The sequence below is a fragment of the Adelges cooleyi genome, unplaced genomic scaffold, assembly GCF_023614345.1.
Source record: "Adelges cooleyi isolate 19-005CV unplaced genomic scaffold, UGA_ACOO_1.1 ACOO_flye_CR_arks_rails_tigmint_CR_PRNA_30, whole genome shotgun sequence".
NCBI classification, from domain to species: Eukaryota; Metazoa; Arthropoda; class Insecta; order Hemiptera; family Adelgidae; genus Adelges; species Adelges cooleyi.
The window spans coordinates 8987592-9014802 of NW_026095971.1; the positions used below are offsets into that span (position 1 = coordinate 8987592).

The window sequence follows — 27211 nt, forward strand, 5'->3', positions numbered from 1 at the left end:
GTCTACCTGATAGGTATTATTAGGTTTGATTCTTGTACGCTGGTTAGGTATTTGTGTACTACAGTGGCGTAATAACGGGGGGGGGGATTTGAGTGTCGTTCGAGTGATGTTATATATATGACAATGGTATACATACAAAAAAAATTGGGGGAAGGAGGGGGTGATGAGTAAAATGTATGCAATTTTTTTTATCCCCCTCCCCCCCCCCCACAATCATGACCAAATTACGCCACTGGTGTACTACTCAATAATATACCAAATTAAAAGGATAGATAACGAGTTCTAGCATATTGTACAATATGTACTGGCTACCATATTGACCATGTACCAAAAACATGGTTATCTAAAAAAATTCATACTTAAAAAAGGTATGTTAATTTTGAATAATTCTAAAGGCAATTGTATCATGGGTCTAAACTCTAAAGTCTTAGTATAAATGTGTCCGGTCAATTGTCAACTATTTAATTAAGAATGCTATTCGCAGTGTTCACGTTGGCATACAAAACTGGGACACTTAGTCAAATGCCAGCAGCTTCATTACACTTACAAATTTTCGGTGCAACATAATCAACATTGATGGCACAGTTGCTGAACATTGTATTTAAGAAGAACGACCCCTACACGTCGTGGGGTTTTCAAGTATGTGGAGGACGGGACAGTTGGCGACCGCTGACTGTAAGACACGTAAGTATACAGTATACACTCAAACCGATAGGTACCTATTGTATAATTGACAATTTGTTTAATGCGGACTGCGAGGTACCAATATCCTATAACCTTAACAATATCCTATGTATAGTTTAGTCCTTAGTTATATATATAACTTTTTTTGATATAAGACTCTTATTTTTTTTAAATTGTTTTCATTTTTTTGATCCTTTAAATAGAGGGTTTTTTCACGAATAACTCCTGGTTATTGTTTGAACTTCTAAACTACAGAAGCTAAATTTCATTTTACATTTTCAAATAATTATTTTACCACAAAATTATTTTAGTTATTAAAAATGAGACAATGGCTAATTTGGCTCTGTTTTCTTCTCATCCACAATTGCGCCAAACATTTAAATCGCCTTTGTGGTGTATTCAATTTTAAAATCCAACTACACATAACAATGCATACACTTAAGCACTTAATCTTTAGAATATTTGACCCGAATACTAACTAACAATGAGTTAAACAGACTAATTGGTTCCAGGTACAAGATGAGACATTAGCTGCAAATTACTTGAATGTGGATGACCGCGTGCTTGAAATTGATGGCATAGACTGCTACTCTCTTACCGAATCGCAAGCTATTGCATTTTTGCGAAGACCTAGTACATGTATCGAGCTACTAGTATTGAAACGTCGGGGGGGAAATGTTGTGCCTCCCAAGAGATCGTCGAGTTGTAAAGCTCTAAAAAACTTTACTTTTCCAAAACAAAGTACATTTCAAAGCATTTCAAAACCCTGTACGCTACCTGAATTTCAATATAATTTACAAAATGGAAACACAGAACTAAACAATTTCACCGAGAACTCGAATTCGTCAATTAATGTCGGAGAACCGCCAAAACACATTGCTCACATAGATACTAATAGCCGTTCAGAACCACATGGACCATTCGAAAGTCAAAATGCTTGCACGGATTTTTCAAATTTCAGGCCCCGCAGAAATTCGTTCCAAAAGGATTCTGAGCCAGTTCGCCTTAGAAGCAGATCAAATTCACCTCAATTTTGGAAACTACGTACAGAATCTTCTACAAACAACTCAAATAACGATTGTAGACATTTTTGGAAGAAACTTGAAAAATGTTCGTTGGAGGATTTGACCGTCAGGCATACCCCTAGTCCCGTGAGACCTGCGAGTGTTGCGTTTTACTCAAAAACGCCTGAACTTTTTGTTTCTTCTTCCAAGTCTGAAGTTGTTTCAAAGAAAAAAGTACATTTTACGGGTTTTTAGTAAGTTTGACTATCATAACTTAAACAAATTGTTTACAGGTATCATTTAGTAATGTGTTAAAAGAGAGAAACTATTTACAAATGGATATGCCGGATTTATCACCTGGTTCAAAAGTGGATGAAGAATTCAATAAAATATATAACAGATCAAAACAGGAAGAACAGTGAGTTGATCAAAATTATTTAATTACCTACAATTTAAAGAGGGCTTGAATGAGTTGGTGAAGTCGAAGGCACCCTCCTACTTTCGTTAATAGACATAATCACATAAGTGATATATTGTACGTATTTTTAACTTTTATAGTTTTTAGTGACATAAGTTCTGTGGTAAAATAACAGAAATTAATGTCTCATTTTGCCAATCTTGGTGAAATTATTCAGATATGTTTTTAAATTGGTATTATGCAACATGGGATGCTTTCATTCATGCTATAGCTGTTACTTATGTGGAAGCTAATATTTTAAAATAAATTTCCCTGATATGACAAAATCGTTTGATTTGATGTCTAAAAATAAAATGTCCTTTTCCCCCTCCTCTCAACATGTATATTAACCGAAAATCAATCTTTGCTAAGTTTTAAATTGTTGGTATCTTAAGGATTATAATATACACCTATTTATAGAAATAACAAAACAGCTTAAATAGTTTTACCTGAACATTTTAACATTATACCTGAACAATTTATGAAATTTTATGATATCAATAATAATATTATTTTGATAATTAAAAAGTAAAATTATTGCAATGATAATATATATATTTCAAAAATTAATTTTTAAATTTAAACATTCAAATATGACTTGATTACTAGTAAATTAGATTCTTGTGTAGCCTAAAATAAAAGATATAAGGTTATTGAGAAGTATATTATTAATTAAAAATTGAACTGTATGATAATTTTCCATTGCTTTTGTTATTCCTGCTGTATTTCATAAATTCCTATAAAATTGTAATAAACAATCTCGGTTGTTGTATTCTGTGGTTGTGTTGTACGAAAATAGCGTTGCAAAAAACAAGAACCGGGGCCAAAATGGCTATGTTAAAAATAACGTTTTAAATACACCGCTGTTTTGTAGTGGTGGTAAATGTAGTGGTGGTCTTCGCAGTGTCCAGTAGCGAGATGAGCCATTTTTTTATGAAAACTACTAAAAATTGTTTCAAGACAAAAACATTACTAAGAAAGAAAATGTTAAGTGTAGATTTAGTCTCATTTCGCTTCGACCCAAAGGATAAATAAATTAAGAAGACTCCGGCTTTTAAAGGTATAAACATCTTAATAATAAGCAGATTAAGTACAGTGAATTTTATAATTGTGTATAACAAATCCAGTATTGTATTTATTACATTTTTATTAACTATCTATTAACATAATTTAACGTATTTCTCGCGTTCGCGGCGTTTATAGTCGATTAACATTCTCAGTTCATAATAAACCATTTTCCTTAAAAAATATTAAATCAATTAAATGTATTTATTAGAAATATATGATTATGGTATTTGAAATAAGATAAAGTCCACTAACGTAAGTAAATAAACCACAAACATTACTTAGTGATACATTTTACAGAATACAGTAAAAATGTATAAAAATCACTTTTTTGTAACCCTGTAGTTGCAAGCGGTTGATTACTAAAAAGTTGTGTAATAATAAACTTCTAACCTAACAATTTATTAAGTGTACTATCAACTACATGTTGTAGAAATATTCAAATTTTTTAATAGAATTAGAGATCAAATTATGTTTTTATGGGGTTTCCTCATTATAAAAAAATTTACGCTTCTACAATTTTTTTAAATATAATATAGATACATTTGATTCCCTTCAATACATTTTTAGAGTTTAAGTTAACCACGTTCATAATATAAAATAATAAAAGTAAAATCTTTTGGAAAGCAGAGATTAGGCGAGTAAGGTTCTTTCTGGGGTTTGTCTATCATTTTAACGAGTGTTCATAAAAATATTTTAAAGAAATTATTTTTTTTTTATTTTGAGATTGAAATGTAGATTGATATATTTAGTTTTTTAAAAATCTCTTTAAATTAAGGAGAAGATGAGGCGAGTTTCTGGTCTTAAAGTGAAGGGAGATTACTTTTTAAATCTTTACATAATTATAATTTTAAAAGTTTTTGGATTGATAGAATATATAATTTAAAAGCTCGATCGAACGATCTGAAATGGTTAATTGTAAAATTAACATCATAAATACCATTCGTAATTAAAACGCAGAACTAACTATTTAGCCTCATAAATACAAGGTGGGGCGGAGCCGACTGACGAGATTTGAGGGGCTATAAATAACGATTAGTAAAACTTAGAAAAAGCAGTTTGTTTTATTAAAATCAGTGTGAAATCCCGTTTTTGAAGTTATGTTTTGAAAATTATATCTCCAAGATGGCGGCCGTCAGCAGCAATACATTGCTGTAGTCGATTTTTTTAAGTTTACTCATCGATCTCTGGATCTGCCAATAAACAGAATTTTCGCTACTGGGCTGAAAATAACCCACGGAAACTCCTCGAAAGACCATTCTACTCCACTAAAGTGACAATGTGGTGTGCCGTGTCCCAATTTGGGGTGATCGGCAGGTACTTTTTGAGGAGGACAACATGACTGTCACTGTCACTTCGGCGCGATATGTTCTGATGTTGGAAACTTAACTGCAGCACAGGTTGGAAGAAATGGGCGAAGAATATGACTGGAGGTATGTATGGTTTCGCCTAAATGGGGCTACAGCGCATACAACTCGAAATTTGGTAGTTTTTTTCGACAAATGTTCCCTGGACGGTTGGTATCTCAAAAGGGTGACGTGGGCTGGCCAGCACGCTCCCCTAATTTGATTATGTGCGACTTTTTCCTTTGGGGCTAAGGATAAGGTTTTCAAACATCATCCCTATACCATAGAAGACCTGTAGGAGAGAATCACCGAAAGAAATCACGGCCACACCCATCGAAACGTGCCGAAGATCACACGAAAACTTCGGAAATCGCTTACAACAATATATTGCTAATGACGGCCGCCATCTTGGTGATATAATTTTCAAAACTGTACTTAAAAAAACGGGATTTGTTAATGATTTTAATAAAACAAACCGTTTTTCTCTAAGTTTTACTGTTCGTTATTCATAGGCCTTCAAAAATCGTCAGTCGGCTCCGCCCTACCCTGTACAATCGCACTACACGTGTTTTTGACCTACTTCATTATTCTATTGGAATATTGATTTGATAGGTATGTTTTGTTATATATAGAATGATCAGTCCTCGCGTACAGTATCCATTAAGAATAATTGTATAGACCAAGTTTATTTTTATAAATTGCTTTGATTTTTGTACACGGTAGAGTGCCAAATAAACGTTATTGTTGAAAAGACTTATTTCGGTTGGTGCCTTTGATACGGGATTCTAAAAACTTTAAATGGCTCTGTGTCTGATAACGCAAATAAAAACGCTCGCCATTTTTTATGAACGTTTCACAAAATTTAATCCACGCTCAAATTTGTCTTCAAAAAGCTTTTAAAGCCTGTCTTTTTTATGCCATGGCTCATGAGGCGGCCAACCGACTACCAAAATAATTATTATATAAATGTGTCTCATGTAAACATAAATATTTTGTCGATTCTAACATCCTACATTAATTGTTTTAACCACCTTGATCTCATTAGTTTTATGTGTTAGGCGTTCGAAAATACCACTGCACTGACCTTGCAAATAAGTAAACTATAAATAGGAGTGGCATCAACATTTCTATGTTTCGGAAAAATCTATGTTTTGCTCTAAAATCATCGATTTCACAGTGTCGATGTTTTGCATCGATGTTACAGTGTTCATTTTAAATGTTTTTATTTGGATTTTTCTACAGTCTATTATCTTTGGCACACCTAACGGCCTGCCGCCTCCTGACGCCATTGGTTGCTACTTTCAATACATAATATTTCAACCTAGGTAAACTACAAGTTTGTCGCCTTTCAATTTGCATGTAATTCATGGGTTGTAAATTGAAAAGTTGTATATTTCAATAAAAGATTAAAAAAAAATGTAAATTTGTAAAAAATCGCCGTCTGTTTAAAATGTTGCTCTAGGCATTAGGCAATAATAACGCAATAACCTATGTTGTCTATGCCTTGCACCTGGCTACAAGCTAACGGTTATCCCTTATCAAAAGGTTAGGTTATCCATTATTGTCTATCGAGTATGTTCAATTTTATGAGCATTATTTGAATATTTTCTAATTGTATACAATAACATAAACAAAAGTATCTCCAAAAAGAAAAACTACAAAATTGTAATTATTTTATTATTTCTAAACATTTAATCTCTAATATATTAATCTACCTAAGGCATTTGGCATTTTATAGCGTCGATGTTTTTCGATTTTTAAATATTGAGTATAAACTATACACACAAGGCCGGATTTAGGACTCGGCAAACTTTTGATTTTTTTCTTTTTAGATATAATTCCTATCTGCGAATTTAATTTACCAACTACTAGAATTTATATTGTTGAACATATATAGTATAATAATGTTTATTTTTGTAAATTAAATGTTCGCTGTTGTAAAAATATAAAAATAGCCCGGAATTTTCCGAATATCATACGAACATTCGATAAGTAAATGTCAAATGGGTGATAAACCTGTACATTATATTGTTACGTTTTTATAATATTTCAACACTGGTTATGCTCATTGCTCTGTAGTCTGTTGACTAGTTATGTGTTTAATTCTTCAAAAATAATTTTTTTTTTCATTTTGCATTCGCAATGTCGAATAGTAAATAGTAAATTAAGTGGTGCACAAACGAGAAAATTACAAAAAGAAAAAGACGATAAACATAATGATTTAATGGGAAAAATTTAAAAGCTTGATCATTTTTTTAATGTTTTGCCATTATAGTTTTGTTATATGAGAAATGTTTACATTTCAAACAATTTTTAAGAGCTTGAAATAGAAGAGTCAGATAAAAAATCTCCCAGCATGTTTTTCAAAATTATACTTAATTATATTTTAAGAGAAAAGAAAATGATTGCAACGTTTCCAAATTTAGACGCTGCTCTGAAAATGTTTTTAACCATTATTCCATCGAATGCAACTAGTGAAAGATCGTTCTGTATTTTAAAGAGAGTTAAAAACTACCATGGCATCATTTATCGCAAATTCAGAATAACTTGAATCAAGCGACTAAGTCAAGGAAGCGCCATATATAAACACTATTAATTAATAATTATTATTGGTTATAGCAGTGTACATTTTTGCTATTTACATTAATTGAAAATTGTACTTAATAGGTTAACCATTAACAGATAAAACAAATATTTAATATACACGACTTTTTTATTTAATAATATATTAAGTATAATTTGTTTACTATCATCATAATAAATTGTTTTTTTTTTGGCCCTTCTAGTATCTTACACTACAAAATTTCAATACTTAAATTTTTTAGGTTGAATTTAAAATACTTTTAAATTGATCCATTATACATTTTTATACAAACATAAATATTGGTAAATAAATTGGGGGGATTCTCAGCTCTTATTCTATCTATGTTCTAAGAAGTAGGGTCGTTTGTTTTTTGTTAGCCTAGGGGCGCCTTTTAGGTAAATCCGGCTCTGGGCAATAAATTATAATTTATACACAATAAATTTAAAATTATTTTATACATCATTGATTCTAAAATAAAAATTCAGTAATCGAAACATCGATGTTGACAAAAAAAAAATGCTCAATCTTGCAGTTTCAATATAAATAAGAAATTTGTTCTAATTTTAAATATAGGAATGTGTAGTAAATACATTATACAAGTACTAATAGTATTTAATTTTTAATTATTATTTGCTTCATTTATAACAATTTCAGAACATTGGCCCCACCGTTTAGCTTTTAGTGTATGTGTTACGGATTTCGGGTAATGTGTACATGTTGTTAATGTTAACAATAAAGTTTACATGAACCAGACAGTTAAGATTAATTTATAACTAAAAGGCTAATAAGTAATATGCAACATAAACAGAAGCTTCCAGGATTTAGTGCACTACGACTGTATTCGGTGGTCAATATATTTGTTTTTAATGTATTAATATGCAAATAATGTAAATCGTACTGTCGTAGAAGTATGTCATAATAATTAATATTGTAATCATGTCTAATAGTAATAAAAAGTAGAAGAATTAATACATTTTGAATAACTAAAAAACAAAGAAGTTTTTATATTATATCATTATTCAAAAAAGTTTGGCTAGTGTAACGTTATCCATAAATACAAATTATTCACGAAGGCTATTGTTATCAATTGACTAATTATGTCGAAATATACGGGTAAATGTGACCCGTACCGTATACACAAAAGTATTGTTTTTCTAAAAACACCGAAATTAATCATAAAATGGAAATTAGTTTATTATTTTATTTGGCGATAACATTTCGAAGTATGTATACAGAGTTAATTTCAATTAGAACAAGTCAATATATTGTTATTAACTATTATGGTTTTGAGGAAAGGTTGTAATTAACTTTGTTAAATACAGCTAATTTTATTGAAGTAAAAGGCTAAACCGCTTTTAAATAAATTAAATTCTTCACGAAACATCATAGTAAGGACGGCGATTCGTGTGCAGCTTTCGCGGTTGACTTTTAAAGTTACTAAGTATTACTATTTTACCTGTAACTGACACGAAATTCGCATTCATTTTGAAATTTATTACAGTTTGTAACTACCAAAAACGTATAAAAGTATATCTAAATATAACTTATAACACTTGTGTGTGTTTTAATCTCGGTAAAAGAAGAAAAGGGAAATTTAAAATGAATGTCAGGATGACTCATACCGGGCCGCGTGTGGTACATAATATATTTGATATTGTATTTACATACATAACATACTTATGGCTCTCCCACATTCCTATGTGTAAACTTCCCAATAAATAACTCTCACGCAACCGGCGCGTCGGCAGTGGACGATGCACTATACCTTTTTTTTTTTATATGCACAAAACAGGTTTATGTAATTTTAGTTTCGACGGATCCTTACGTGCGTTCCTTCAAGACCTTAACGTATGATTTCTTTTAGATTTTTCCAGATCAAGTTTTTTTGTGGTATACGTTCTTCTGCATAGGTACATGATATATTTTCCAATAGACATAGAGACAAATAACCTCTTTAACTGATTTATCAATTTATATTAATTTGTATTAACTGTCTTAATGTAAATGTCTGTTAATGGTCTTTCAGGTTCAGGATGGTGGATCAGGTTTTTTTGTCCGGCTTGGTCGATTAGATATTGTAATTCTTTAGATATATTATTTTGTTCTCAAATTTAATCAAACGTTGAATGCATTATTTCCTGAAGAAATGCAAGTTTTCCCACGCGATCGCACATTTTTTTAATTTTCGAATTGAGCGAAATAAAAATTTAAGCGATGAACCGTCATTGTAGTTGTATTTTCTGCTTGTAATTTTGCTTATAGATATAATTCAGGAAATTACAAGTATGTGATAAGACTGATGCTGATAATGTTGGACAGAACATTGGTTTTAAATAATACAACCTGGACACGACAACAATACTTAAGGCTACTTTTAAGTTAAGCATGTCATAATGATAAAATAATAATGATAAAATTCATTTAGAATTCAATATCGTGTGCGAGTAAACTAAAGCATTATAATGTAAACAATGTGGCCGTCATTTGTATTTCTCTAAATGTATCTAGATGTGCAAACCTACTCAGAAAATCTAAGTTATAAATAGATCAATTCACGTCTTATACTCAAAAATACAATTTTAAGTAATCATTAAAGATTCATTAAACATGTTTTTTTTAAATTACGGTCCTTTGTTGTATGATAAACTTCTGACCGAGTTTAAAAGCCAATTATAAAATAAAGTACTCACTATATTCACCTCTCTTGTATAATAATTCAAATGCTAAAAACTTGAAAAGAATTTATTTGAAATTGGTTATCGATAATTTATTATTTTCATTGTATTCTTTTGCTTTTAGTAATTACCTAAATGAAATATATAGGTTTGTCTTTTAAATGTTTCCCTCTAAAAAGTGTTGAACTTGAACATTAACAACTTGATTTAAAATTAGAAATATTGTAATTGACTTTTTTTATTAAAAACATGTATTTATAGTGTTTCATAGAAAAAAAATACTGTGTCATGAAATTCTGAAACTACCATTGTATTTTTTTATTTACTACCCACGTAGGCGCTTTATCAGTTTGCGTTAGGATAATTCAGTATTGAAAAGTGCATCACGAGTATTGCGCCGTAATGATAATTAATATTTTATAGCGGCGAATGCTCACCCATGTTCATACTACATGTGTTTCACACTCACACAATCCCAAAAACCAACCAATGACAAATCAACCGACAACTTATGGCCTAAGTTGTCGAAGTTTAGGGAAAAAAAATAATAATGTACACGTTCATTATTCATCATTGATATATATTTTCCAAACGGTCCGTTGGATGGCGCGTTAGCGTAATATAGTACATAATATATACAGGACAGCATACTATCACTGTTACTTTTCAGTGACAGACCTGTTATCGTCTGGCACGTACCATACACGGCTAATAGTCATCGAGCATTCCGCGCCTAACTGTTGTCATGCAAACACGTACGGACGTTCCGACTATCCAATCGGAAGAACATTAATGTCTGAATTCGGTTCATAATAAAATAATTTCGGTTCTCCATTTTGTTTAAAATTTTATTGCATTTATTTTATTTCGTTTGAATACCGTATACAACTATAATTATATTGTACTCAATTGTCCGATGGCAGCCGCTGCCGAACCGGTGAAGGTGGACAGGACCGATCCCAGGGTGCGAAAGCTCGTGTATAACATGTATAGGAACGTCTTGGGCAATTACAATGATAAAGCAAACGCTATGTTGGATTCTCTGCCCGAAAACCAAGTGATCCAAGACCAAGGCATAGACCGACAACTAGCGAGTATACTGTAAGTGAATAGAAACGTCTTGGCGGTGTTCGATCTGCGACAAATAACTGTTATTATTTTATTTATATTGGGTATCTGTGTTTAGTTTTGCATTTTACTTTTAAGGTACGCTGAATTTATTGGGTTGATCGCATTAAGGGAAACAAAATGAGGCTATTTATTGAAACGCAAAATATAGGCAATATTTTGAAGTAATTTTAAATATGTTAACTAATTTAAGGAGAAATGATTAGGTATTAAAATGTTTCATTGACAACACTTTTAAAGTTATTTTTATTTGAGTTTTGGTGGTAGTTTGATAAAGAAAAGTCGTAGAAGTTACTTTCAATGATGGATTTCAATTGTTTTAATGGAATTGTTTTTTTTATTAGAAATTTAGTTGGATTATTAAAATTTCATAAAAAATAAAAATTAAACGGTTATCTTCAATTAAAAAAAATAAATAACAGGCCTTATAGCCCCTATAGGAAAGATGTTAAATTTTATGACAATCAATCCGTTCCATAGGAACATTGGATTTGACTTCGCGTTGTATTCTTAACTTGTATACAATTTGGCTCTTGCCGTCGTCCTTAATCATTTTACCTTCAATGCGGAGCTAAGAAAGTATTATTAACTATTATACAATGATGTGTTTTTTTTTGTCTGGAACCTATATATATATATTCTAAGCCTTTAAATTTGCTTCTTTATGTAGTGAGTCTATTGATTAGAAATCGTACCTGAAAGGTACTTTATAGACCAAACATTCAAAACATTTTTACCTCTCTATTAAAAATCAAGCTGAACACCCAGAAACTACATATTTTGCAACTTAAAATTCCAGTGCGCTATAACTTTTTCCAAATAGCGAATTAATTCAACTTGTTAAACTTAAGCACAATCGTTAAACGTTGACAAAAAATGTTAATAAACTTTTTCCCTAGAAGAGGTAGAAAACTTTTTTATTATTTATCTTTTTCGAGTGTAGTTTTTGGATTGAACGTATATCATGAGTGGGTGATAACATACAATTTTCTCGAAAATCAATAGTCAAATTTTTTTTTTTTTAAATAAACCAAAGAAGAGGATCATTATACTTTGATCAAATTCAATTACTAGGTTGTCACGTGTGTGAATCAACATTTAATGAAGGCATTTAATTAATTAGAAGGTATTCGAAAAAATATTTGCATAATACGTTGTTGGTTTATAACAACGGCAACGAATTTTCAGAAAAGATAGACAATCAACCCTAATCGTATCCACCTTAATACCTAAAATACAATTTTAAACACATTTTTGCCTTTACAATACTTTTATCGATATTTATTATTCCTACCATACACAGATTCGAATCGAAGCGTTTATTTAAAAGTGATTACATAACTTTCAATTGTAATAATTCCTGAAAACTTATATGACTCTAAAAATAAACTTTATTTATCAACACTTAATAAAACTACTTTATTCATATGAAAAAAATACTGTCAACACGATAAAAGAAATTCTTATGTTGATATAAATTGTAATTAATTAATTAACTAACAAATTTTTAATAAATGTATTATTGTATTTTTCGATTACCGTGATAAAATATTTATAATTTATAATAACAAGTAACAACTATGAATATATTATGCTGATAAAACATTTATGGGGTCAGTATCAATTAAGTGTTTATCCAATTAGTCTACATTTTTATTAAATATAACGTTATTTTTCGATGAGTGTAGGCTTCGTCCCCATTATGTTCCTATCCCACTATTCTGGCATTTTTTATTTAAATATTTGAGTACCCGATCGAATATGTTTTGCGTTAAATAATCTGTTTCAGATACTATTGAATTTTCTGCATAGCTTAAAAAATTATTGTCAACATATTTGTAAATATTTATCGTGCATTTTAGTTTGAACAGATGGGTATTCTTTTTTAGTCCAATCAGAATTCCAATGGTCATTAATTCGAATAATTTGTTTAAAAAAATGTATCCTATTTTACTATATCTATTTTTTATGTTTTTCGACAACGGTTTTAAATCATGTATCCTTTATTTCCAATATTATTTAAGGTGTCTGTAGTCATAAAAAACAAACAAATTATTTAATTAACAGAAAAAACATATTTTAATTATATTTATCCAGATTTGATTTTTTAAACGTGAATTATTACATTATTATCATATTAAATGTATGTACGTAATAAATTAGAGTTATTTTTCGAAGCACATTAAATCGTTAAGCCTGAATTCGTAAGAAATAGAATTGCCTTTTTAATGAACTTCCCGACATTAGTATGCACTAATGTGTGTATAATTACTAATTAGCTCTTAAAACTTTTATGATCTTATGGATAACGACAGGATTTTTATATGTAAAAATGCTCATTTTCAGGTATGATATACCTATTATATATGAATTTGAAGGCGCAGACAATAAATGTGTATGTCGTGCACACTGAGAATGTGTATATATTGTAATGTAAATATTCAATATCCGTCTTTTGATTTAAATAAAAACCATAGATCTTTAAGTTTATGCCTATTAATACTTTTGAAATTATAGTTTTGACGTGATTGTAGCAATACATTATGGGCATTAAGAAGAATATTATGTCAAAAGCGCCATGTAGACATTGTAATATTACATCCTCTTTAACTTTTAAGAGATTTTGATACTATGCTTTGTTATGTGCTCATTAGTTGTCTATATAGATAATGCATATTAGCGATTGAAACTGTAATGATCAACCCAAAGTTTGTAAATAACACTAAAAGCCTTGTTTGATATATTAGTATAAAATCAAATTTTACCAAAATTAATACTTAAGTATCCTATGATTCAATTGATATTTATTATTCTGAGATAAAAATATATTGACAAGCTTAACAGTTATTGTTTATTATTAACATATTATTGAGTAGTATTTAAATCAAGTTCAAAAGCCAACGTTCTTTAAACTTCCTTTGATAACTGTTTGAAATGTTTTTACTGATTTTTACTTGAAATAATAATTGAATGTATTATTTATTTAACTATACACAATCTGCTCATATAAATAATGATGCTGATTAATGTCGGCCTTGTAAAATGAGTCACGGATATATTTACCCATCAACTAATTGCAGCATAATATAATTGTACAAACGATATTGGTGCTGGATAATGATTGGTACTTCATGATATTATAATATGAAGTATATGAAATATAATAATGTTTTATTAGAAACTATTATTATTTGTATGTAATGAAACATGAGTATAATTATGATTATTAATTATTACAAAATAGTTTTTTTAGCATACATAATTAATATAGCTTAACATTATTCCACGACGCTATAAATGTATATATGAAATTTATCTATGAAACTGTTTGAAAATTGAGTCCGTTGGCTGTGATGTACATATTATAAAATTTTAAATCAAAATATTTCTAAAATCTTGATATGTGAATGTCATAACTCATATGTTACGTATTATAATATAATATAATAATATATTATATGAACTCGTATTTCCTTGGGTCGGGATCTACCATTATGTCAGCCCTCACTGGAGTCAAACTGGAGTCTTACTTGTTTTTAAAAATGTAGCCCGTACATAATTTTTTTTTTATAGTGGGCACTTTTATGTTAATAATCTGTAGGTACCAAAATTTGTATTATGATTATTAGAGTTATATTTATTAAAAAAATTAATAACATAACATATTGACATGTATTACTATTAAGCTGGATACAAAACATATACGACTTTATATTTTTTAAATATCATACTATTACTTATATTGTACCCTAAAGAGGATATTTTTTCCTAAATTTTTTATTTGAATATTTTGTTTTAAATTGAGACATAAACGGTTTGACTCACCTGATGCTGTTCGAAATATAAGGGAAAATCATAAGTATTGATCTACTTAGTAGTCGACCCTTACAGTTCATAATTTGTATTGTTATTTGGATGGCCATTGTTGGATTGTCCCATTTCCGCGTATACCTATGTATTTGTTTTCTGTGGCAATCGTTTAATCGAATTACCGTTGACCTTAGCAATACTATAAAGACATAATGTAGAAGATAAACAAGCAGCAAAAAAAAATTCAACGTGTGCACAAGCAAGGTTGAAATGATGTGTATTTTGTTATTAGAAGAGAGTAAAAAAAACATCGGCGCCCGACCAAGGGCATTAGCAAGGCTGATCCTGCAGAAAAATCAAAAGAGATAACTAGCGTTAAACAGACAGCTGCTCTCAAGCAGCGCATTTCGGACCTAATATGGTAGCTTGTCCCCCCTCAACGACAATTTGAGACACAAATGTGTATTACTCTAGCATACTCTGTATATTATTTAATATGAAATACACTTATACGACGCTATTATTATGGGAAACAACAAATTTTGTTTAAGCAATTTTGGCTCATTTTCTACTTGCATTAGACATGTTCTTGCATAAGTAGGTTCAGTTATGTATTATATATTGTTGTTTTGAAGAGTGACCACGTCTAATCGACAAAAATGCGAGTTTATCTTTTTCACGTTTATCGTTAATGACTGTTTAACTAATAGGATATTGTTTTAGCTTCGATGCAGAGCTGAGATGGTATTGTTTTTACAACGATGTGTTATTTTTTTTTTTTTTGTGTCTGGGCCCACGGTATCTTTTAAACAGCTGAACCGATTTCTTAAAGTAGTCATTATAGTCATAGTTCAGTTCATTATTCGAATAAAACGTTCGTATCACATAATATATTACATGGGTAAGAAATAATTATAGATGACCGATCAACCCTAATCGTATCCATACTAATACTATAAATACAATTTAAATCACTGTATTGCTTTTACAATACATTTTATCGAAATCTAATAATTATACCATCTGCAGATTCCCATCGAAGCTCTTCGTTTCAGAGTGATTTCTTCACTCTTAGTTATAATAATTCCGACATCCTATGACGACACCGACTTCACTATGGCCTGACCCCACTGTACAGACTTTATTTATATTTTTTAGGCACCAAGTAGGAGTAAGAAACTCAACAGGAGACATGTCTGCGCCTCCCCCGCCCCCACCAATGCCTTGTTCTGGTAAGTGTAGTATACCAATATTATATTATACTACTACTATAACAATTGTCGACTATTAGATTTTGCTACAAACAATTTTAAAGTGATAACACATAACACAATACTTATTTTGTCAATGGTTTTTAATTTACAGGAGGCACAGTTCAAGGTGGTCCACCCCCACCTCCTCCCATGTTGCATAGTGGACACATTCCAGCAATACGTATAAAAACAGAGGTAACTATTATTATATCAAATTACAATTATATGATTTAAATATTAACCCTTCAGCTATTACAATATGCGATTATCTATCATTCATTGTTATAAAAATGCTTTATAGTATAAAGTATTTAATTGAAGTATTAGGCGTAAAAAATCACTTAATTATAAATAAAAATATTTCAAAAATAATTAACACTCGACTTATTTTTAATTATTTTTTATAAATATTAACAATAAAATGGTTTATATAATAAGTTATAAAAATAAGTTAGTGCCTGATTATTTTTTAAATACCTTTGACATAACTAATAAGTATTAAGTAATAACATAAACAAATTTAATTTTTAATTATTAAATAATTGTAACGAAAATATTATGGGAAAATGTTTTTATCTTGTTTTACAATTAATATGCTAAAAAAAATAATAACAATTATTTAACAACTCTTTTTTATACTGCTGTGTAATGATGTACTAGCCTAAGCTTATTTTTTTTATTCATTCACTTTAAGTAAGTGAAGTAACATAATGTGCATTGTGTTCTTTTAATTGCTAATTTAATGTTTTAACAATCGATTTAATTAAAATATTGCGGTTTAACTACATACTAATATTGCACTCGCTATACATTTTTTTTATCATTTGTTATTATTCTTTAAAAAATGTATCTTAGAAGCCATTTTGAAGAAGAGCCGCGTTTCATCAAAATGTTGGTTCAACAAGAGTCTTGATTTTACAGTGCTGCCACATTAGATAAAACCCATTTTTATACAGAATTTAGATAAAATTATGGTGCCAGTACTTGTGTTACCATTTACTATTACTTATCAAAATATTGGGAGTAGGTCATAGACTTTATACTAATAGACAAAGCATCCTGGCGGGATGCGGGTAGGTGGTGCGGTTTTGTGTCACTTGTTGTGCAGTGATGCCGATTTTCGATTTCTACTGATATTATGTTCCGTCTATTAGTACAAAGTCTATAGATATTGCACAACATATTTGTTCTTTGCACATGCACATAATTATGGAACAAAGTTTGCACCGCTGACCGTAGCCACCGTTAACCGCGGCAACTAATGCTATGCTCTATCTATCAGTATCAGGTCTATGGAGCAATTTTTTTATGTCTATGGTCAAACTGTAAAATGGAGCCACTTGTCAAATCAATGTAGAATGCAGTCAATATAGAGAAACGTCCTCTATATTTCTCCATAGCTACAAAACAATTATTGTACTTGATTATTTTCATATCACAATATATGTAGATAATATAGTAGGTTTATGTATACAATTTCCTACATCATTTTTCTTCGATTTTTTTTATACATTGACTACTCTATTTAATGTCTAGTATATTTTTATAATTTCTAAAAATAGCCAGACAAGTAGACATTTTGTCGGTGGGTTTTTTTTAAGCGAACAAATTTGTCCAAAAATGGAGCGTTTTAATTAATAGTTCTATAAATAATATATTTCTATTAATGAACGTTTACAGCTGAATGAACAACCCAAAGAATTGCCATCAGCAATCCAAAATGCAATGGCTACTAAAGATAAGAAGCCGTTTACATACTTACCGGGTGGTCTCGATCTCAGTGAGATCAAAAGTCCTAGAATGCAGAGGCGTTTAGAAAGAAATGCTCAAACTCCACCTACTCCTGAACAGATACTCCAAAAATCTCCTGATTATCAACAACAACAACAGCAATATCCCATTCTACCACAACAACAAAATTATCTTCAGCAACAGCCACAGCAATATCATTTACCACAACCGCAGCAGTTTCAACTGCCACAGCCTCAGCAGCATCAACAACAACAACATCAACAACTACAGCAAAATCAACAACCACAGCAGTATCAACTTCCTCAGCAACAATCACCAGCAAAAACAAATATTGATCAGAAACCAGTTTGTAACGTGCGCCCTGCTGCAGAAAGAGTATGTCTTTTACCGCAGGTTCAACAGCCACATTTGAACAAAGCACCCACTCCGTGGTTGCAAAAAGTTGCACAACCCCAACAAAATCATAATCTAGCGCCTTGGGCTCAAAACAGAAACGAAAACGTTGATCAGGTAAATTTATTTTAAACTATAAACTTGGTTTGCACCATGATTTCACGTAAAAGGTTTAACCCAAATACAACAACTATACCCTGTTCGCTTAGAGAGCATGTCGGGTTTGCGCATGTAGACTGAAGACTAAGCAGCAAGACTAAGGCTGGCAGACTTCGGGGGAATACTAGTCACACTGGGTGCCGCAGCGGGATGCGCAGAACGGCCAATTTTCGTCGGGTCGCGGCATGCTCTCTTGGCGAACAGGGTATAGGTATCCAACTCACAATACCAGCAATGTAAAATTATTTCTCCTACAAACTGAACAAAGGCCAAAGTGACCAAAAGTGTGTTAAGGGGTAAATATTTGTATTTCTACTATTTTAAAACACGGACATCAGCATTAGGTTAAATGTACCTCTTACGGTCATTTTGTAGGATACAATGTAAACTCTGAGATGATTATCTAGTTGTTTTATAATTCTAAACAGTTTAACCAGAACAAAGGTTTTTATTATTTTTTCATCAGAATAAGAAAACAACGATTTTATTCAAAAGAACTGTATTTAATTAATATTAATGTTATTATAAAAATATATAGGTTGATAGACCAGCACAAGAACGAGTAATACCATTGAGAGTCGAGCCTGTTAGACAACCACCACCGATGAAAAATAACTTAAGCCATTCATACGATGCGGAGCCCATACAAGGAAGATCTTTTAAAGTGCTACAACAAATTACCCAAGAACCTAAAGGTGCAGCTAAAAAAGATTTTTTTAATTAAAATATATTTACCATCTTATTTATGATGTCGTCCGAATTGTAATTCTACGTGTTTCATTTTTCCTAAAAACTTTTTTTATAATTAAACATATAAATATATTATATTATTTTCAGGGATTTACGATGGCACGCAACCTTACAACAGCCAAGCGCTTCCGCTTTCCGAACTTAGAAAATTAAACTTGAATGACGACGACAGATCATTAATGAATAAAGTTAAAACTCAAAGTATGTATATGATTACATAATTAATAATACATGAGATATCCGTTAAATTTCTACACCACAATCATTGTAGCTAATGTACAAATAGAGAACCCGAGGAGGTACAGAGGAGATTCTATTCCTTCCAAAATTTTCAAAGTCTTGGTCGATAGTGGTAATCATGAATATTATGTTTAAATGCCCGTATTCTGATGGCGGCATAATATTGCTATACACTTTTAAACCGAGCAGCATATTGTATGTGTATATATATATCAATTCGATTTTCACACATCTGACATTTTCCCAACCCAAAATGCCCCATATACTCGATACAAAAAAATGAAAAACAATATTTCTTCGACAATATTATCATCATCATCATATGAAAACGAACCCGATATAAATGAAACCGTACTAATCGAAGTAATTACTGTTTTGTATAATTATCAGTTGACGACGAAAAATATTTACATAACGAAACGGATCCTCGTTACAGAGGCGCGTCTATACCGTCTAGAAGTTTCCGAATGTTGCAAACAATGACCAACTCAGGACCGGGTAAAGCACGCGTTCTCCCTGTATACTGTGTTATTAAACGACTGAATTTATTAACGAGTAGATTTGCTTTTGACAACTTTTTACTGTGTACGCCATGTTTTTGTAGTAGTGTCATTGCAATGCGCGCTTGTTGCTTTTTATTATTTCTTACCACATGCTTTTGTTTAATAAAATCGTTAAATAAAAATGTTGCACGCAGTACGATTACGCTCGAGTTTAATTAAATTGATTGTGCATTTTGTTTAGTTTCGACGGACAACGGCGTACAACACCATTCAGTGCCGATAACCCATTATGTGTCAGGTAAACGTTTATTGTCTTTAAAGCTCACCTGTGACCTGGGTTAGGGGTGTATTTGTATGGCTTCAAGTAAAGCGAGGCTTATATTGTTTGTTGAAACTTTTCAGAGCCTGTCGAGTCCAAAATATACGTGCCACCGTCTGAAAGACCGACCGGCGTTGAACCACACAAGTACACTGGAGGCTCTATACCATCTAGGTCTTTCAAGATGCTCCAAGCCATGACCGGCCAGAACAACGGTAAAAAATTGTTAATGTATTTATTTTTATTTTTATTTTATCTAACTAATCTACTTTAATATAATTGACGATCAAATATGTGATACAATCTTTCGATGAACTTTTAACGTAAATAGATTTGAAATATATATATTAGAAACAATTTTAATGATATGTAGCGTCTGATGATAAAACATGACGAAAACCATTAAAAAAATGTGTAATTTTTAAGTAATTGGTTTAGGTTTGCTCAAAATAATGATAATGATCATTATATGTATCTATTTTTTTTATCATTTTTTTCGTGGAGCAAATACATTGTTATTTGTTTGTATATTTGTTCTGGTCTATTAAGCCACGAATGTCGTTGAACGTTAATTGTGTGTAATCGATCGAGTGCGAGATTGTTCAATTATTACAATGCAATCGATATTTTCACCACATAATTGTTCGCATAAAAATTGAGTCAACACAATTATCTACGCTAATTTATTATTGTTATATTATAACTGTTTACAACACGTTTGCGTAGTATATATGCAACATTCCTTTTGTAGTTAATCAGATATACACACATATAATATATGAGTAAAAAAAATCATGTTTACATATATTATGTACAGTGCATATTGTAAACAAGATTTTTTTACTGTCCATTTTTTTTTTATTTAAGAGACAAAGCAGTTATTTTTTCTATTTCTGTTTTGAAAATTGTTTTTAGAATACGTATAATAATTGTAAGTTATGCACATTGATAACTATAGCCTAAAAAGTGTATTTTTTACTACTATAGACTTCAAACTATTTCAGATAAATAAATTATACGTGTAGCTTTGCTGACCATAAATTATACTAAAATTGATAACATAAATTGTTGATAGCATTATATATTTCTAGCATAAGAAAATAAATGTCAATTTAATTTTAAATTATTATTATAGACATCATTTTTTTTATTTGCACAATTCTTAACATTTTACTACATCATACTTATTAAGGTATTCTAAATACCTCTGTACAATAATAAGTAAAATAAAAAAATTTAATACTTTTAATAACTTTATTTTTAATACAAGAAAAGTACCTTTAAGAAGCTTTAATCAGAAATTGTTTTTTAAACAACTACCAGTTACTAAATACTAATTCAGCTACATTATTTCTGTGGTAGGATGACTCAAGTTCATATGTAAATTGTGATTTTCCAACTTCAAGAAAATTAAATTTTTTAAATTTTTTATACCCAGTTGAATATATATTTGTATAACTACATCAATATTGACAAAATGTGACATCAACTTCTGTAATCCTACCAAAGAATTAAGTATACTAATAAGGACAATGTTTGTATGGAAATTTAAAACATTAATAATAAATGTTCGAGTTTATAAATTCTAAATTAAATACCGAGACCCAGTAGGAAGGTTACATTATACCGGGGAAATTAAAATTTTTTACTATGCCAAGTAATAGGTATAAAATATGATTATAGTGAATGACTGCGAATGAAAGTCCCATTATGCTCATTTAATTTTCGGAAATAATTCCGCACAACTTAAATTAACTATCGTGATCAGTAGTACTACTTTCAAATCTAATTATAGATCCAAATCATATCGTCGATAGTAACCAGTAACTTTAAGCAATTAATGAGTATTTTTTACATCACACTATACTTCATAATTTGTATACGAACATCTATTTTATTAATTTTGAGTCTTGGACTAGACACCAATGATTATTGCAATTCATTTTTTGGCAAATGATATGACAGATTTATTTTTGTATCTTAAAAACCATCCAGATGAAAAATTGAATTGTATAAAGAATTCTAAACGTGTCTTAAACATTAGTTATTATACAAATAGATCTAGTGACGCATTATATTTCTATAAGTTTAGTTGATTAATGTTACTAGGAATATTTACTTTCACCATAGTCTATACGTATAAAATATATACTTACGTAATTAAGAAATTTATTAAGCAATATTTTTACATTTATTTTTCTTTCGCAAGCTTTATTATCCAAAATTTGTTTTTAATGGTTTGTATAAATACATTTAACTAAGTGTTAAATTACAATAAAACACTTAATATGCTACATATCGTTGCCATTAATAAAACCTAATTTAGACATTAAAAAAATAGGTACCGATCATTAACTTGTTTGTTGAACATTAGAATATGCTTATCGTTTTACTCTTAAGAGGACATAATATCACCCGTATTTTAGCCGCAATCTTATTTTTTTGTACTCGGATGTAGAATTTTGTTAATGTTACATTACACAGGTCACAAAGAATAACTTTACACGTGTCGTAGCGTTTTGATTTGTTTGATAACTAAAGTTATTCATTCGTAAAGATTTGTTTTTTTTCATTTTATTAAAAGTTAGTGAGTAATAATATTAAATACATAGACGACACAGCAACAGATAAATTTCTATACTGTAATGTGGAAATTTGGTAATTTTACTGTGAATATTGACCTCTTGTCCTTTGCAAAGCAGAGTTTTGATGAGGAAACAATTGTTGTTTATCCTATAGAAAAGACTGTGATAGTCTGGCTAACAAAATAACTACCCATAAAGAAACCTCATTGCTTTATTTTTATTCTTTATTAATAAGTATACACCATAGAGTATAGTTCAATCTTTAAATTAAGATTTTGCAAAAAATTGCCTATACTTTACTCCTTAATAGATAGAGAGTATCACGTACTATTAAATGTTGCTTATGGTTGTGCTTATCACTTATGCATAAGTCGACTTACATTTAATAATCAGTTCTGTAATGAAGTGTTGTTAAAAATTATTCGTTATTTTTAGCTTTCTGCAATGTAAGCACTGAGCTATTCAACTATCATATTTTGTTGTATTACTCACTCTCAGTACTATTTATAGTTTGACCCTGGTGAGAAGACCTCCGCCCAGCATCAACAAAAATATATACACGTATAAATATATAAAATATAAATAAATACCTGTAGACGGTCTCTAACCTTTTACACGTTATTCCAAATGTTTGTGTTAAAACAAGTTGTTCTATATAAAATACTAGAATAATGATATAGCATCGATTTTACGCTACCGTCGATAATCGGTTTATACTCGGCGAATACTCTCTTTGTTCGTTGTCGGTTAATTTTAAAAACATTTTTAACTTCATACCAACGAAATTACTTTAGTACACCTATTAGCATAGATATTGTCTTTTTTTTTTGTAGAAGAGGAAAACCAAGAAGTGAAATCACGAAAGTTACCCCTGTTGGCTCCCTATTTCTATTCCTTTGGTGGGTTTTGCCACCTTAAAAGTTCCCTACAAGAATTTTACGAACACGAACCTAAAAATAAAATAGATTTATCGCTTTGTCCTACTTCTCCGCTCGGCGAACACGAGGCTCACATGTTAAACACTATCGACGAGGAAGATGTGACTGTTAACGAGAAATCCAAGGAGAAAAAACTTGACGAAAATAGAGATAAAGGAAACCAAGTGAGTGCCAAAAAAGAAAAAAATAAGAATCGAATAGCTGAAACCGATTGTGAAATCACAGTGACCATTACTTTACCGAAAATGAAGACAACGGGAAACAAAAGTGTGAACGCAAAGGCTGTACGGGAATCACCAGTTGATTTTTGGCGACAAATCAACGACGATCGTAGTGCAGTTAAACCACAAGGAGAACAGCAACACAATATCGCGTCAGTTAACCAAGATGTTATTTCGTTTAGCGAAACTGAAGATGACGCATCGCCAAGTTATCTCTTGTTAGACGTCAAGGACCATGATCTCAGGCGGAAAAGCGAAGACGCTGATTCTGGCATCACGTCGGACATCAGCCATCAGACATCCGAAAAGGATGTCAGCGGTCCTAAAAAATACCATAGGACGTGCACACACTCTCGGCTGTTTGATTTCCTGAGGGAAGATGACGTGGCGGACGACATGCAGATCACACCGATGACCGCGTCCGGGTATTCGTCAACGGCTACAACGCCGTCTACGCCAGCCTTGACTTCCGTCCACAACGCTAACCGTACCGACAGTGGAACGGAATACGATGACTACTACAAGAGTTGGGAATTCACTTGCCCTTATGATGGTTATGATATACTGCCATCCAAAGCGTTTAAGACCATTCAGGGAGCCAGCGTGAAAACTACGACCAAGTTCAAATGTCCGAAAATTCCCATTCATCGTCCAAAAAATTGAAAGTTTTTTAATCATCAATTTTTTTTATTCACCATTGTCTCGTTTTCTATTTTTATAACGATTTTCTAAGGTATATACATATATAATCTGCTGTGTTTTTTTTTTAAATCTGTGAGCGGTTTTTTTTAATTTTATTTATTGGCCTCGTTTATCTAAGATTTTATTGAGTGATTTACATGAGTAGGTACTCGTATTTTAACATAAAAAAGACTATGCAACAATTATTAAGCATTACAATTTATATACGTTTTCTAGTTCTGGTATAGGAGTATCGCTATTTAGATCAGTAGCAAAGATATTAGCAGCCGAGCTGTGGCCAAATACCTAAAAACACATGTTTTAGCGAATGAGGCCACGATTGGAGTCTCTAGATTCTCTAGGAGCCAGTCGGTCATTATTACCCCTTCGTAACGTATATATATATATATATATATTTTGTTAAACAAATATTTTAATTTTTTTATTTAGGAAATAAATTCCATTTACAATACAGTTGTTGTCACAGAAATTTACAAACTAGCAAAACATTTTAAATACAGACGTATCCTACAATATGTGCATTACACCGTCGATATTTCATATGACTTAATTAATTTTACAGTTTACTAAATAGTTATCAATATTAATATACAGATAACTGCATGAGATAACATACAAAATATAACTTTAGTATAACATTTTTTATACCAACAACGTACGACGTTTGTTATTATAAAGTAGTGTGTTATATTTTGCATTAAATAATTTTTTCTTTTGAGTCAATCATCATACCTATTCTAGTTTCTATTTGTACAAATTTTTCTTAAATTAAAATGTATTATTATTATCTTAAAGTTATTGATATTCTATAACATTGTTAAAATAATTGATTTGGTTAGTTAAAGTTGCTCATAAATCATTATTATAGAAATTGGGACATTTTTTAAATTTTTTTTATTTTGACGACCAAATGGTGAAAAGTATTTATTGTGAAAGATTTTTTATGTGACTTTTGAGTTATGTGTATTACGTATATGAATAAATTGAAGGGCTGCGGGGAAAAAAGATCAATGCCAATTTTTTTTGAAAATGAGATTTTGGTATCAAGTTATTTGTATTGATGTATTGTATCGTTTATGCGCTCGACCATGGAAAAACCCGATTGGTCGAGAGTAACGACCGCTGAAAGTTTAGGCATACAGGCAAAATGTATTACGTTTTAAAATTAAAAACATGATTTTCTCAGAATGTTAAAAAATTGACATTGATCTTTTTTCCCCGCAGCCCTTCAATTGACTTTGTATAGTTATATATGTATATATGTATTTATACATATATAACAAATTTAATGATAATCGTAGGTTCAGACTTCAGTACAAAAAGATAATACATAATTTATAAGTTCAAATCAACAACTTCTTAGCTCCGCGTTGAAACTATAAGGATTTAACAAAATATATTTTCGCAAATAAAGCCGCATATATTTAGTAGTATTTTTATTTTCACTAACTTTTATATTTCACCCCCCTCCCTTTCAAATTAATTATTTTTATAACACCATTTTGTACTGTTCTTCTCTTATATTAGATGTACTATAAAAAATAAATTTCAGTGATTTTTTTTAAAAGATAAACGGGGTTGAGGCGCATCATTTAATGGCTAATGTACTGATCGACAAACACCACACGTCTGTATATCACATAACGTCTTCTTCTTAGTTCTTTGCTACGTTAACTCCTTTTTAATATTGGAAATAATAATTATAATAATAACATTATTGCTCTTAATGGTTTTCTCAAACTCCACCTTTTGAATTATGTCCGTTAAGTTTTTTATTTATTTATTTTTTGCTATCGAAAAAAGTATCAAATATTTGAAGGTCTCGTAATGATATTGAATGATATTTTAATATTAGATTTAGTTTTGATACTACTAATTAGTAATTACAATACCAAAATAAAACAAAAGGTGTAGTTTTTAATATTTACTATTTAAATATTTATTTATTAACCATATTATTGCAAATGCAGTGTGTTTTTGTTTTTTTTTTACATTGATAATACGGCTTTTCTTTGGAGTGTTCCAAATGTCTGTATTACAATAAATGTATAATACAATCTACCAGGTTCTACTAATTACACTTACTTGTCTACTATCCGATTAATTGGAACCAGACACTTGGAACGCTTCCATTTACAATCAAATTTAGTTTTTTTTTAATGTTATTTTAAAAATTATTTACAGGTCATTTGGAATTGGGAGAATCCGACTTCTGAAAGAATTCTGAATTTGTACTGCTACAGCTATTTGTTTAAATATACGAGTATTTACTATTTATATAAACATACACATACATATACCGTTCGTTATTGCTATATCATTGTGCATATTTAAGCTATTTAATTTTAGGTAAATAATACATTAACATATTTTTATAGTTAATTTAATTACTCAATGGTCACTTAATTGCAAAAAGTATAATAAATACGTTTATATGGCTGTACAATTATTTAAAGATGTAAAAACGAATTAAACGTATCGATTGCTGTCATATTATCTGCGCTGTGTGTAATTTGTTTTAAACAATGTTTCTCAATACCTGTATTTTAGAGAAAATACTTATTTGGGAGACATCTGAGTTCTGACCAAAAATAATGAATTAATTAAGTAATACCCAGATATCCAGGACTATTTGTAACTGTA

General features: G+C 30.4%; 1 protein-coding gene across 6 annotated transcripts; it reads left to right on the top strand.

Moving 5' to 3' along the window:
• Window positions 1-484: 484 nt before the first annotated feature.
• On the top strand, window positions 485-27064 carry LOC126838705 (bromodomain-containing protein DDB_G0280777-like). Of its 6 annotated transcripts, none has more exons than XM_050573344.1 (13): window positions 485-684; window positions 1197-1922; window positions 1982-2106; window positions 15912-15985; window positions 16119-16201; window positions 17687-18268; window positions 18849-19005; window positions 19148-19261; window positions 19691-19798; window positions 20045-20101; window positions 20206-20337; window positions 23541-24599; window positions 26753-27064. In XM_050573344.1, exons 1-12 carry the CDS (start codon window positions 577-579, stop codon window positions 24527-24529), a joined length of 3255 nt encoding a protein of 1084 aa, XP_050429301.1. In that variant the 5' UTR covers window positions 485-576; the 3' UTR covers window positions 24530-24599; window positions 26753-27064. The 6 variants fall into 6 exon arrangements, with proteins under 6 accessions (XP_050429301.1, XP_050429302.1, XP_050429305.1 ...); XM_050573346.1 differs by lacking the exon at window positions 485-684 and adding an exon at window positions 694-759; XM_050573345.1 differs by lacking the exon at window positions 19691-19798 and having other exon boundaries at window positions 490-684.
• The last annotated feature ends 147 nt before the right edge of the window (window positions 27065-27211 follow it).